The sequence below is a fragment of the Vigna unguiculata genome, chromosome 7 (genome assembly GCF_037176805.1).
Source record: "Vigna unguiculata cultivar grain cowpea cultivar isolate G323 ecotype 2 chromosome 7, ASM3717680v1, whole genome shotgun sequence".
Lineage (NCBI taxonomy): Eukaryota > Viridiplantae > Streptophyta > Magnoliopsida > Fabales > Fabaceae > Vigna > Vigna unguiculata.
The window spans coordinates 2,255,414-2,269,763 of record NC_140798.1 but is presented as its reverse complement, the minus strand read 5'-3'; the positions used below and the strand labels follow the sequence as shown (position 1 = coordinate 2,269,763).

Here is a 14,350-nt window from a genome sequence, read left to right as displayed (position 1 = left end):
AAGTAGATTGATCAAACTCATTTTTCATAGTAGTGAATCAACGTACTCACCTATTTCATCAAACACTATTATAAAGGTAGTAGTTAAAAATTAAAGTGTCAACCTATATAATTCAACAAACAAATAAATTAAACATGCAAAGTACTCAAATGTTTTTTAGTAATATTCTAATATTTAGAAAATCAAATTGTCAATCAGCATAATTAAAAGTAATAAATAATTTAAATAAAAATAAAATCTTATAAAAAAATAGTAAAAAATAATATGCATCTTTATTACAAAGCCTATACAAACCATCTTATAAAAAGCATTATTGTCATCAAAACATTAGGGACTCAATCCTTTTAAAGGACTCATGTGAAACAACAAATCAAAATCCAACACATGTTTATCCCACAATTGTCACCCGAAGGTGAATGTTAAAAAATATCATCATCAAATGACTTTCCTAATATCATCATAAAAAAAAAAAAAATTGTTGTTAACATGTTTTCCTATTCTTAATAATTCAACTCAACTGAACTACATATGATAAACAACTAACTTACTACCTCCTTATGCATATCAATAATTTAACTAGTTTTGCTAACTTAGTTATCATCTTCCTACTCCATGTTCTATTATCTTAATTTCCACCCACAATTTATATCTCAATGATCTAATGCATATTATAGGACAAACGCACCATTCAGAGTATAACTTCCATTTCAACCAAACAATACTCTCTTTTGGTTCAAGCAAAACTCTTCTTCAGCATTTCAACCAACTTAACATACAAAACATTTTAGTTATTACAATAACAACCTTAACACACAATAACCAGTTATGAAATTATATAAATTGAGCATCATTCTGAGTGACAACGTTACCGGTCATTTAATTTGGATCTATGGCATCTCCATCAAGGTCCAGCTATATATATGCTATGGTCCCCTCTCCACTTATGTGCTTTCTTCTCTCTATAGTATCTGATCTTTCAATGATTATCCAAACCATCACATGCATGCTTAGCCTTATTTCCTCTTATTGTTATCACCATTCACCACAATCAATATTCTTTCTGTTCTGCATTACAAAATAGAAAAGATAAACAATTATACCACACTTTCTCATTAGTATGTCATGGTAAAATCACAGACTAGGAGCCAACAAAGTCCCACCATGCACCATTTCTCAAGTTTTTCCTATTTTCCCATACAAAGTCATCTCACTGTTCAATAACCTTTGAAAACCATAAAGGATTACATCAACTAATTCTGTTTGCACATAGTACTATACCTTTCCAGGGTCAGCGGGTCCAAGTGCTGCCACAACACGAATCAATTATCAAATGATTTGTGATTTCCCATAATTAAAGAGCAAGAATTCAATCCCACATACCCAATTCTTTTCTTTTCATTGTGCCTTCAAGCTATACGCACCAGCCTGGCTATCACCACTCATCTACATTTTCTACTGTTTCTTTCTAACTATTTGTGCTGGACGCTTCTGTCATCAAATCTGCATAATCATCTTTAATCCAATCTTTCTTTTCATTTACAATATTATAATATTATAATTATTATAATTATTGTTCTGCCTTAGGAATCCAAGTGTGAGTCTAAGTTTCATATTGACTAGAAATAAGAAAGTAGAGCACTATATAAGAATAAAGACCCATAAATCCATTGTCTTAAGGTTTTTGGTTGAGAGTAGTGTCAATGTCTTATGTTGGGCTCAGGTCTCATTGGTGTTGTGTCCTCTCCAGTGAAACCCCCTCTAAAAACCTATCAAGTGCTATTAGAGCTTTGGTTAAAACCCAGTTTAGACGAGCGCACTATAGTCCTTGTATCGAAAATCTTTTTAAGAAGAATTTTAGGTAAGTGTGTCCCGTTCAAATTTTAAGTTACAAAAGAGACAATACTTCTCGTAGAGTAATTGGTTCGGATCAACATTGTTATCTCGGCGAACTTGAGACTGATAAACAAGAATCAAAGATTTTTTTTAAGGAGATTGAATTGAGTATGAATCTGAATTAGTGGTGTTACGTGAGTGTATGTGTAGACGAATGAGGAGTTGGAAAGATGGTTGGTGTAAAACACAGTTGTGAAGTGTGAAGTAACGTAGATATAATAGATTGGTGTGGCATTGGTGGGGCTATTGGCCACATGCCATTGAATATCTTATCTCTCTGGGGTAAGGGAAAGGATGCTATTGCCAATACTTGCTTTGCTGTTTGGGTCCCCCAAAAACTTTTAGGCATATTTGCACTTTCTTTGCTGACAACTGACATAGCTACCTTCATCAACCAAGGAAAAGACCCCTTTAACCATTTTCACCAACACCATCAATTAACACACATCTTTCTGCTTCTCAATTCTCATAGGAACAATATTTGTTTTAAATGTTTCAAACTTTCTTATCACTTGTGAAAATTCCACAACAATTGTAGATCAATATATATATATATAGCCGCAGTTAGAATTATTATAATATAATTGTGGAGACTTCAAACAAATTTTGGACTGTTTTAAAATCATCATCTCGTCATCATGTCATAGTATATAATTTCAAAAGGAGCATTATCAACTAAAGGGGCTGGTTTATTTGAAGTGGTTCATTTCCTGCAAAATGACAAATCACGATTTGAATCTTTGTTGAAAAATTATTCGGGACAAAAAGTGGTGTGTATTTTTTTTTATGGGAATCAACTTATGATGTTTTTGTATTAGTTATTTTTAGAGTTGTTAGGAATTCAAGTGTCACTCTAAGTTTTACATTGACTCTAAATAAAAAAAGTAGAGCACTATATAAAAATAAAGATTCATAAATTTATTGTCTTAAGATTTTTTTTACTGAGAATGATGTTAATGTCTTAATAAAACAAGTGGTTATGTTAATAAACAATTTGAGAAGAGAAAAAGTATCAACGATTACGAGGATATTATTTCAAAAAATTAAGAGAGGCTTAATTATTTTGTATTTTGTATGATACATTAGTTGAGTCTTGTAAATGTGAATGGAACAAGTATTTGTTAAAGTTTTTCTTCTGCGGGATATATATGTTGGGGGAAAACATTGTTAAGAAAAATTAAAAGTAAAAAAAATTTAAAACTTTTATCAATGCATCACCATACTTTAATATATATATATTTAAAGTAAGAATAAAACAAGACATTAAATTTCAATGAATTAAAAGTCTACATTTTAACTCTTAGAAATATCTTCAGTGTAAAGTTCTTACGACGTTACATGCTTCTTAAGTTTAAGAATGAGTTCTTATCCATTTTATTGTCCAAGGATATTGACATGGCTTTTTCATGTAAGAAAATGGGTCTTGTACAAATAATCAATTTTATTGATTAAAAAAATTGTGAGATATTATGTGGAATCCATTTTAAATTCATATAATGATTGTACTAGTAAATTGCACAATTAGAAATACTCTTATTTAGGGCTTAATCTAAATTATGTTTTATTCGGTGATATAATCTAAATTAAAGTGAGCCTTTATGAGAAAGGTAAAGCTTTATCAGAAGAATATTAGTTTATCTTTTCTATTTATTCAATATCAAAAGTTTTGATCATGTCACGTAGGGTAAAGAACATCAAAGATTATTTTTTTTTATTTAATAATTAAGTTACCCCAAAAGAGTTTGTTTAGACTAAGAATATATGTGATCAAATTAGCGGAAAAGTTAACTAAAAAGTTAAACTAAATATATTTGATAAAAACTAGTTGATCAATCTTAAATTTATTAAATCAAATCTTATTATTTGTAAATACGTATTTTAATAATTATAAATGTTTGTTTTTTAAAAACTTATTTTAATTTTTGTATAATTTAGAAAACCTTATATCAGTTAAGTTTTAAGTGTGTGAAAATTTATTCTTCATTTCAATTTCAAATAGTTATTATTTTTAATTAAAAAAAATAAAAGTAATGAATTGAATGATTAAAATAATAATAAAACAGTATGACATTAAATTAATATAAAAAAATATAATAGTATAAATAATTAAAAAATGTTGAATATTAGAAATTTCTAGTATTATTTTAACGGATAAAATAGTAAAATATAATTTCAACTGAGTAGATTATTTTAAAATAGTAATATATATATATATATATATATATATATATATATATATATATATATATAGTTTATTGAAGTAATCCATATATTATTAAAAAAGACTACTTTATCAATCATAAATAAAATAATTTTATCCAAAATTGAAATGCAATGTCTTACAAAATACGCACTAATCTTTTCCTATATAAGCACAATTGGAAGACTAAAATAAGAAATAAAAAATGAAACGAATTTTTTTCATAAATTAAAAGTAATTTATGTACAAATTAAGAATTTTAAAAAAAAATATCGGTAAAAAAAAGTTTACAAATTACCTTACTCATAAAGTAAGTTTGTTTTATACAAAAATCATTTTATTTTATCTCTTCTTCAAAAGTGTTTTCGAAAATCTTAATATAAATAATTCCAACATCAAAACTCTAACAGAAGCACATTTAGGAAAGTAAAATAAGCTAATTTAAAAGGGGAAAATAAAAATAAATTATTTTCCATACACATTAAAACTCATAAAGTAAGTTTGTTTTATACAAAAATCATTTTATTTTACTCTTCTTCAAAAGTGTTTCCAAAAATTTTAATATAAATGATTCCAATATTAAAACTCTAACAGAAGCACATTTAGGAAAGTAAAATAAGCTTATTTGAAAGGGAAAAAAAAATAAATTATTTTCCCTACACATTAAAGTCAATTTATGTATTAGTTAAAAAAATTCAAAGAAGATAGATTAGAGAACTTTTAGAAAATTAATTTTGTCATCAAACTAATCATAGTTTGTTTTTTCACTAGTGCAGAATTCCCATTTTACCGCGCGCCTTATATGTCTCGGTTGGCCAGGAACCGAAGCATATAATGGCGCGGTGGCATTTTTGCAATTACAGTCAAGTTTTAGGCCTCGGTTCTCCAAATACCCGAAACCAAATAGGGGTATAGGCCGCGATTCGCTCAAAACCGGTGCTAAAGAGGAGTTTAGGCCTCGGTCCATCAGGACCCGAAGGCAAAAAGTGGTTGGAAGTCAGGGTATAGGCCTCGGTCCAAGGAGACCCAGTGCCAAAAGGGGTCAATGGCTTCGGTTTTTCTAACAACCGAAGCCATAGGATTTATTTAGGGTTCGAAAATCGCGAACCCTCTTCTTCCTCCCCGCGCCAGCCTCTGCAACTCTCTCTCTCTCTCTCTCTCTCTCTCTCCGCTGCCTCTCTCTCTCTCTCTCTCCGCTGCACCCACTGCCACCACACCCTCCGACCACCGTCAACGTCCTCTGGCCAGTGCAACCACCACGCGACCTCCTCCTACGGCCACCATTTCGCATCTCTCTCTCTCTCTCGCGCTCTCTCTCTCTCCGCTGCACCCACTGCCACCACACCCTCCGACCACCGTTAAATCACTTTATTATTTTCTTCTTCTTTTTTAAGAAGACGAAGAAGAAGAAGTTTTTTTTTTTTTTTTTTTTTTCATGTGTCTAGTGAAGGTTATGGTTCTTATGGAATGGTGATGGAAGTCTCCATCTTCAACAATCTCTCTCACATTTAATGTCTCAACTTCATAAATCAAAACAAACCATATTTTTCTATTAAAAAAGACAAACTAAATTTAGTAGTGATCTTACAAAACTGAATTTTCGTTTTCAAACAATATATATTCCTATTTTATTATATATATATATATATATATATATATATATATATATATATATATATATATATATATATTCACACATACACTATGTATAATGGTTTTAGATGTCGTTATTAATGGATTGTGTAAATCTTAGCAATGCAGTATCATTTATTGTTTACTTTACTTTCTGTGTTTGTATGCAAAAAGAAGATCGCATAATGAAAAATAAATAAATAAATAGTAGCTGAACAATAATCTCACTTTAAACATTAAAACATGTCGGTATTACCTTTTGTGTAAAGAAGTTCATTATTGTTGTGACATTCAAATAATTTGGGTTAAATATGTTTTTGTCCCTTAAAATTTGAAATTAGTCCATCTTCAAAATTTTTGATCAATTTAATTCTTTATATTTAAAAGTGTGTGAATTTCGTCATTTTAACCAAATTTTGTTAAGTTTATCTGACGTTTTAAGCACATTTCATACTAATATTTGAATTGTTTACCTTGTTTGATACATTTTCGCTTTAATGTTAACTCAAATATTATCATAAAATGTGTTTAAAATGTCAAATAAATTTAACAAAATTTGGTAAGAAGGACTAAATTTACGTATTTCTAAAGATGAAGGACTAAATTGGTATAAAGTTTCGAAAAAGGACTAATTCTAAAATTCACTTAAACTTAAGGGACAAGAACATATTTAACCCAAATAAGTTTAATTTAAATTGATTTTAACTTTAATGTTTTTTTTGGGTAAGAGATTTTTAGTATATTAGATTTTATTTTTTATAATTCAATTAGTGAAAAGTTATTTAAATATTAAATAATTGTTAATAATTCATAAATATTAATAATAAGAATGATCAATTTTAATTATTAAAACTAATTATGATCAATTTAAATATTATATTATTCGTAAATAAAATAATTTTTATTATAAATAAAAAATTATAATTAATTTCTAAATTAATAATTAAAATAATTTTTATTATTATCTAATCATGTTTGTTATCAAAGTTTTGACTAAAAAAAATTAGTTTTTAAATTAGGTTTTAATTAAAAGATTAATTTTTAAATTGATCTCTAAACATGATTTTGGTCATTAAAAATGACCATCAATTAAAAATTTTCTTGTTGTAGTATTTTTATTTATTTATTTTGTCAAATTTGATTAATATGATTTTTTTTTACATTGAAGTTTGTCTGGATATTTGTAGTAGTTATGGACAAAACAATTTGAATACAAAATTTATCAACATCAATGAAAAAAAGAAAAATTATTCGACATCAATCAAAAGTAATATTTTCAAATATGTATTCGTCGTTGTTGGAAATTTAAATATAAGTTTATGTTTTTCATTAAATAAAGATAAAAAAATTTAACACTTTTTAAAAAAGAATAAATATAAATTTATTGTCTTAATAATATTTTGGATTGAAAATTGTGTCTAGTAAGAGATCGAGTTCAAGTATTATTGTTCTTGAATCTCTTCGGTAAATACCACCTCTAAAGACCCATCAATCTTAAGTTATATATACAACAATCAAAATTGAAATAAAAAGATTTTTTTTTAATTCTTACTTTTTAAAGTATAATTTAAAATTTACACTTTAATTAATTAAATTAATTTTATAAAATTTTAATTTTTCCTTTCAATTTTTTTTCCAAACAACCTATTTTTTTATAATTTTTTATAAAAATCTTAATTTCTCTACAAAAGTAAATTAATTTCTTAAAATTACTAATTTAAACATATTATTAATTTCATTGTATATATATCTTCACCCCACCTCGAAAATATTACCCTACACAAAGCTTATTCCATTCTCAAAACATAAGATGAAAAGATGTACCAATTCATGTCATATTATTATCTTTTACATTATAGCAAGCAAATAATTTACTTGTTTCAAAAAGTAAAATTCAACGACTACATCATACATCTTATTGTTTTAACAAATTCTTCTAAAAATATAAAAGAAATAACAATAATCATATATATATGTATAAAATAACATTACAAAGTCTATAAGAAAATATTCACAAAAACTCTTCTACTCTTAACTTTTTTATACACATATTGTCTATGATAAACTTTCTTGGTCATTGTGTCGTAATCATTGAAATTGGATATTTATCATTCATAATCATAGATAATGACATAATAATCATAAATAATGATATTTGACATTCAAAAAGTTTACTTCCATTTGATATTACTTTTAATTATCATTCCTTCTATTATTTTTTCATATGCAAAAATTTATTTTCTTAAAATTATTTTACCTTATAATGAATTGTCAAATGGTAATTATTTGTGTTTAATAAATTTTTTTATATACTAAACAAAATAAAAGGTTATATGGACAAAAACATAACAAGCAAACTTATCAAAGATGTGTGCATCTTTTGGATGAATACATATATATTATCTTTCAATAAAGAAAAATGAATCTTTGAGGAAAAGTCCATTACTAAAAGAATATATATATTTGCTGTCAATTTTTTCTGAAAATTTTTCTTTAAAAATTATTTACAAATTTTGTTATAAATAATAATTTGCAAGAATTTGTTATCAATATTTTTTACCAAAATATTTTTCAAAAAACGTTTTTTTACAAAAAAAAAAAAGATTTAAGAAATATTTATCAATTATATAATTTGTGAGAAATAATTACTCACAGAAAAGTTACTTATCAATTAAAATTTATAAGAAAAATAACAAAAGAAAATAATTTTATTTTAAATTTAATAACAAATTTGTAGGTAAAATTTCATGAAATATTAAAAATTCTAATAGATCTGCTGTATAGATATATCATTAATAAACATTAATAAGATATATTTCAATTCACATAAACAATTAATATTACTTAATTTAAAATTTTGAAATAATAAATTTATGAAAATAAATTACATCTTATTTAACTTTCTTTTTTAATCGATGTGAAACATAGATCCAGTTAGATTTAAAAAAAAAAAAAACGAAAAACAAATACTGATCCTTTAATCTATTAATTATACCAATATAGAGGATATGTGGATTTTGTTCTTCGCTGTTACTATGAAGTATCTATACGTACTAACTAACTAACTGCAGAAAAAAAGAAAAAAAAAAAGATAAATGAAATTTTCATGAGCTGTAACAAGAAAAAAACAAAGTCCCATCAACTTCATGGCCTTCAATATCCTTGAAAGGTTCCACTTATTCCAAGACAACCATTTGAAAGAGATGGAACCACCAAAGTTTTCCACAACAACCAAAGGAGTGCTTGGACTTTTTATAAGGGAAAAAAAAAAAACATGTACATGAATAAATAAGTTAGTTTAGTTAGTTCCGACAAAACCAAATCATGAAATTTAAAGCTTAGTTTAGTTTCCTGTCTTCAATTAAGATTACAACTTTATCTGGGTATCTAGTATATATACTGCTCTTAAATTTTGCAGTACAAAATAGAAAAGGAATCTTATAGTGAATGTTATATTAATTGAACTACATAGTTCTCCCCTCTTGAGCAAACATTGACCAAACAAAAACCTTATTCATCTAACCAGATTTGCTGAAATTCTACAGTATTTGTACGACACACAAATTGTACTATGAACCACTGCTAAAGTGCACCTTGTAGGGGTCTACCTTAATTATTCAGAAATTGACCCATTACATTTCAAGTCATCACCTTCTCAACTTTTCTTTAACTTCCTAGAAATTACAGAGAAAGCACGCACTAGTTTATTCTTAACAAAAGCATATAGAGTTAAACATGTTTAGTTTATTTAATCAATGCTTCAATCATGGGGTCTACATCATACTTTTCACTAATTGCATAAGCCAACAATTTTTTTTTTTCCATTCGTTGACTGGATCCACTACTGTACCTTCAGATAATGTGTTTGTTCTCTCTACAAAAGAATCACATAATCGAAAGTTGTTCACTATACTTTTAAGACATTTTTAATATTTAAGTAATGAAATTATTATGCTTTGGATATATATAGTTTTAACTTTTAAAATGCCAAGTTCATTAATCAAAATAAACTAGTTTTCTTTTCTTTGACATTGTGTGGCTTAACATAAAATGATAAAGAATTGAAAAGTCCCATGAGAAAATTAAAATTATTTAAATGATATTATTTTGTTACGTCCGGTGGCTTCCTAGTTCTTCTTCATCGTTGACTAAACTAGTTCCTTTGCTTATGTGCTTCAAAGTTCTAAGGTAACCACACAATTGCATAAATTTCAAAACACGTGGGTTAAAGAGGAATATTTTCTTGTAAAAATAATGTTTTGTGGAATTAAGGTCATTTTGAGGAAATAAAAAGAACAAAGTTGAAGGATCCATTATTAATAAAAAAAAAAAACTTAAAGTCAAATAAAGTGTTTATTTATCTCGAAATACAATAGATTGCAATATTAACCACTATTTTTAATTTTGTTTTCCATTGTTTGGTCCAAAATTTTCAACTTTCTATTGTCTTACAAAAAAAAAATGTAGAGTAATATCTCAGACCCTCTGAATCATATATGCTAGTTTATAAATTCTTTATTAATGGGTACAATTAACCATCTTTAATTGTAGGTTAATATCCAAGAATAAATGCATGAGATTACATGTATCTTTGAACCACTTCTAGAAAAGTAATATACAAAAAAACAATTTCTCCATAAATTTCTACACAACAGTTTAGGTATAGAAAACAATACAAACATGCCTTTGAATAACATTTTGAAAATGAATGCAAAATCTAACAGCAAAATATTACAACTACATATTTTTTTCGATTTATCATCAATCAATATATATAAATTCTTTCTTATATTAATGAAAGTGTACGCAACTGTTGAGACCAAGTGTGTGCATGAACTACTTGACAAAGGAACGATTCAATTAATCACCCAAATATTAATGAATTCTTTATTTTCCTCCGATCTTGTTAACAACAATCAATCACGTGATGGAGTTCAACATGGTTAGTTGGTCAAAGAAGCCCGTTGACCACGATCGAGTATCCACCAGAGGAAATATATATATATTCCATTGGATAATTTAACCAAGTGGGTATAAAAATATTATTCTATTCAACTGCAACATCAGAGTCCAACATACTTTAATAATAATTTCACGATCACAAGTGAGGCATTATCAGAGAAAAAAAATAACTCCACATCAGATAAACTAGTCTCAGAGATATATGAAGTAAACGATAGCATATAAAACACATGAAAATAAGGAATCAAATAGCACCATGCTGGTTTGTTAGGAAGAAGTTGCACCCATGTAGAGATATAAGACAACAACATCCATTATTAAAAGTATTTATGAAGCATAAGTTACACATGAAATAATGCAGTTTGTGCACTTATAGTTTCGAAATTACTTGTTATCACTATCCTCGGCTATGGCAACAATTTCAGTGTTTGACTGTCCCAGCAAGCTGCTTATGGATCGAGCTTTCACCATTCCAAGCTTCATCCTCCTCTTCGTGACAATCACCGGCTTCTTCTCATCAACAACGTTTTCAGCAGCATCTTTTCCCAAAGGGTCTTCGGTGAAACTCTTTGGTGTTTGCTTCTCTAAGGAAGAAGACTCAGACTTTGCATTATTGTTGCTCTTTGGTGCACCACTGGTTGTGCCAATATTGGACTTGTTTCTCACACTCGTCATGCTCCTCAACCTTCCCTTCCCCAAGTGATGCTCGCAGAGAGAGTAACCCACCAGGGTTTGTTGACAACACCTCCATCCTCTCCCATTCACACGACTGCACCTTGAACCTTCCATCAGTGCACCACCCCTTACCCTCTTCTTACCAACATGCACTTCACCTTTCGTTTCTCTCGCTACCTCTTCTTCGTACTCATCCTCTTCTTCTTCCTCTTCTCCTCCACCTCGCCTCGAACACTTCCTGTTCATCTTTGTCTTCATTCTCTTCATCTTCATCTTCGAACCCCTCTTATCATCATCGTTATCCTCCTCATCGTTGCTGTTATCCTCTGTTGCACTCTCGAACGCCCCTCTTCGTTTCTTGGGAGGGAAAGCTTTCTCTCCCTCGCTCCATCTCCCATCTGCGTGTATGCGAACGGAAAAAAAGTTATCTTTTGACACATTTCAGGGTAAAGTAAAGCAAAGGAAAGTTATTACACACTTGTAAACATATATATATACAAAAGAAGGTGATACGAAATGATAAGGAAAGAGAAATAACAATAAATGAAGAGTGTTATGTAGGTGTATATAGTGTGTATCATTACTCCAAAGGAATGCATGTGATATGTATTAAAGAGAATAAAGTTTCAAGTGGGTGTAAAACTGCTGGTGTAAGGAAAAATCAAAGTTGCATGACTATATATATGTGTACTCTCCAACCAAAGTTAAGACCAGGGAGTGGTAAAAGCATGCATTGTTGAAATCAAACTCTTTTGTGCATCTTCTGTTACCTTGTTTAGGAGGGCTTGAAGGTGAAACTGTCTCAGACCACGAGATTCTTCCTTTCCTACAAAGAAAAGAAGATCCAGTAAGACCAAAATTATATGGCATGTATAAGTGAATTACACACGAAATTTATAGCCGAAAGGGAAAGGATGAAGAAAAAGTAATGTAATGTCGTTGAAATAGTGTGATGCAGTTGGGGACCAGCATTTGGTTCAACCCGATTCTGCTGCTCGAGGGCAAACGGTAGTTTAACCAATTTGGAGAAAAAAACGATTGCATTTCATGAGAGGGGTATGGTGGCTGCACAAGGCTCGTATTTAAAACACTTTCAACAGTATTTCCACTTACAGTATTTTCTTTTTCTTTTGTGCACAAAATAAATTACAAATAATTAAAAAAAATGTTTTTCCATGGTGGTTAAAACCGAGTTATGGGTCTCCATGTTTTCACCTTTTTTACTACGAGATTTCATGAAGGAGAAAGAGGAAATAATATCATGTCTTTATCTATTTTAATTCATGTCTAGCTAGCTTGGATTCATAATTCTTACCTGGTATCATTACCCTTATGTCCCCCTCCTCCTTCTTCTTCCCTTCTTCTCTCATCTTCCATCTGCAAAATCACACACACCAAAAAAATAACACACATGGGATCCACAACAAACGCTTGTTATTGGTTATTGGTCACCCCTAATGTGCCCCCTCTGTGAGTGTAAAATAAAAATTAAAAACAACAACACAACAATGATAATTTTAATTTAATTACACCAACCCCTTGTCAAAGGTTCAAACAAAAGTGCACTAATTCACAAACCCACACCAAAAGATGACCAAAAATCAAAAAGAATCAGTGCGAAATAATGTTTCCACTGACCAAAGACTCTCCTTGCTTCTTGCGCTGCTGCCTCAAGCTCTGTGTCTCTCCTCCGCCAGAGGACTCATCAGAGCCGTTGGTGGGTTTTCCGATCGGAGGGAGAGGCTGATCGGACGGCTGAGAGGGATCCAAGAGGAGAGAGGGTGCAGCAGCAGCCGAACCAAAAGTGCAAGAAGGGTGGAGTGAGGTGGTGGTGGCATCGTTGAGTTGCACCATCACCGGTGACCGGTTGATCAGGTTGGGATCTGAGTGAGTCACCGGCAATAGAGGGAAAGGCACTTGCCTCTTACGGATCCTCATCGGTGCAAACAAGATTGGTTGGTTGGACTTCGTTCTGTCTCACCAGATTCACCTCTTCAAACACACACTCTCGCAAAATCTCACACACCCCAGAAGAGATCTTAGTCAAGATTTCGGGGAAAACAAGGATTCAACACAAAACAAAGGAGAGAGAGAAGGAAGAGAAAACTCAGAAAGGTCGAACACCACACACACACCCCTATCTACTACTACTTCATGGTATCAGAGACGAAGAAGAAGAAGAAGAAAAAAAAAAAAAAAAACATGTTTTTACGTGAGTTTGTGAGTGAAAGTCTCGCCTCAACAACACACACTTTCTCTCTCCATGTATGCTTTGTTTGCTCTCTGGCTCCTGACTTGGCTTTTATTTGTTGCACCAAGGAAAGGAGGGTGTTGTATGGGTGAAGGGTGGCACGTGTGGGAGGGTGGGACACACGAGTGGAGGGTTACAGGCTGGGACGGTGGCCCGTGGGAGAGAGAGAGAAGAGGAAAGAGACATGTACGGACGAAGATGCCAGGGTGGAGGAGGGGGGATTGGCAAATAGAAAAATGAGTTGATAAGGGAATAAGAGAGAGAGAGAGAGAGAGAGAGAGAAAGAAAATTGAAAAGATTAAAAGTGATAAGAGAAAATGAGAGAAGGAGCGGGTGGTGATTGCATATAGTTGATACTTTTAAGAAGGGGAGTGTGGACCCCACAATCGTGACTCTCCTTAATAAGGACCCATATGTTCTCTAGTAGTCATACTCTTTTCCATCTTGCAAGAGGAATTGATCATTTTAAATTATTACTACATAGAGGGGTGTGGAAAAGTGGCTTGAAACCCATGAGTCAACTTTACTTCTCCTTAATTTGGTTGAATTGTTTGGATAAAATTATTTATATGAAAATTTGAATTTTTTTATTAAGGTATTAAAATATTTAGGATATAAATTAATCCTAGAATTTTAGTAGGTTTATATAAAAAAAAACAAATAAAGGTATTAAAGTGAGTTAATATGACTCAATAGGATTGACTACGAGAGAGTTGACCTAAAATTAAGTTAGTTTA

General features: G+C 30.1%; 1 protein-coding gene across 1 annotated transcript; it reads right to left on the bottom strand.

Moving 5' to 3' along the window:
* Positions 1 to 10,886: 10,886 nt before the first annotated feature.
* Positions 10,887 to 13,665, bottom strand: LOC114189840 (uncharacterized). The gene is made up of 4 exons (XM_028078551.2): positions 13,001 to 13,665; positions 12,678 to 12,739; positions 12,133 to 12,188; positions 10,887 to 11,760 (listed from the first exon to the last, which is right to left on the bottom strand). The coding sequence occupies exons 1-4, from the start codon at positions 13,298 to 13,300 to the stop codon at positions 11,072 to 11,074; spliced, it is 1,107 nt and encodes a 368-aa protein (XP_027934352.1). The 5' UTR covers positions 13,301 to 13,665; the 3' UTR covers positions 10,887 to 11,071.
* Between the last annotated feature and the right edge of the window lie 685 nt (positions 13,666 to 14,350).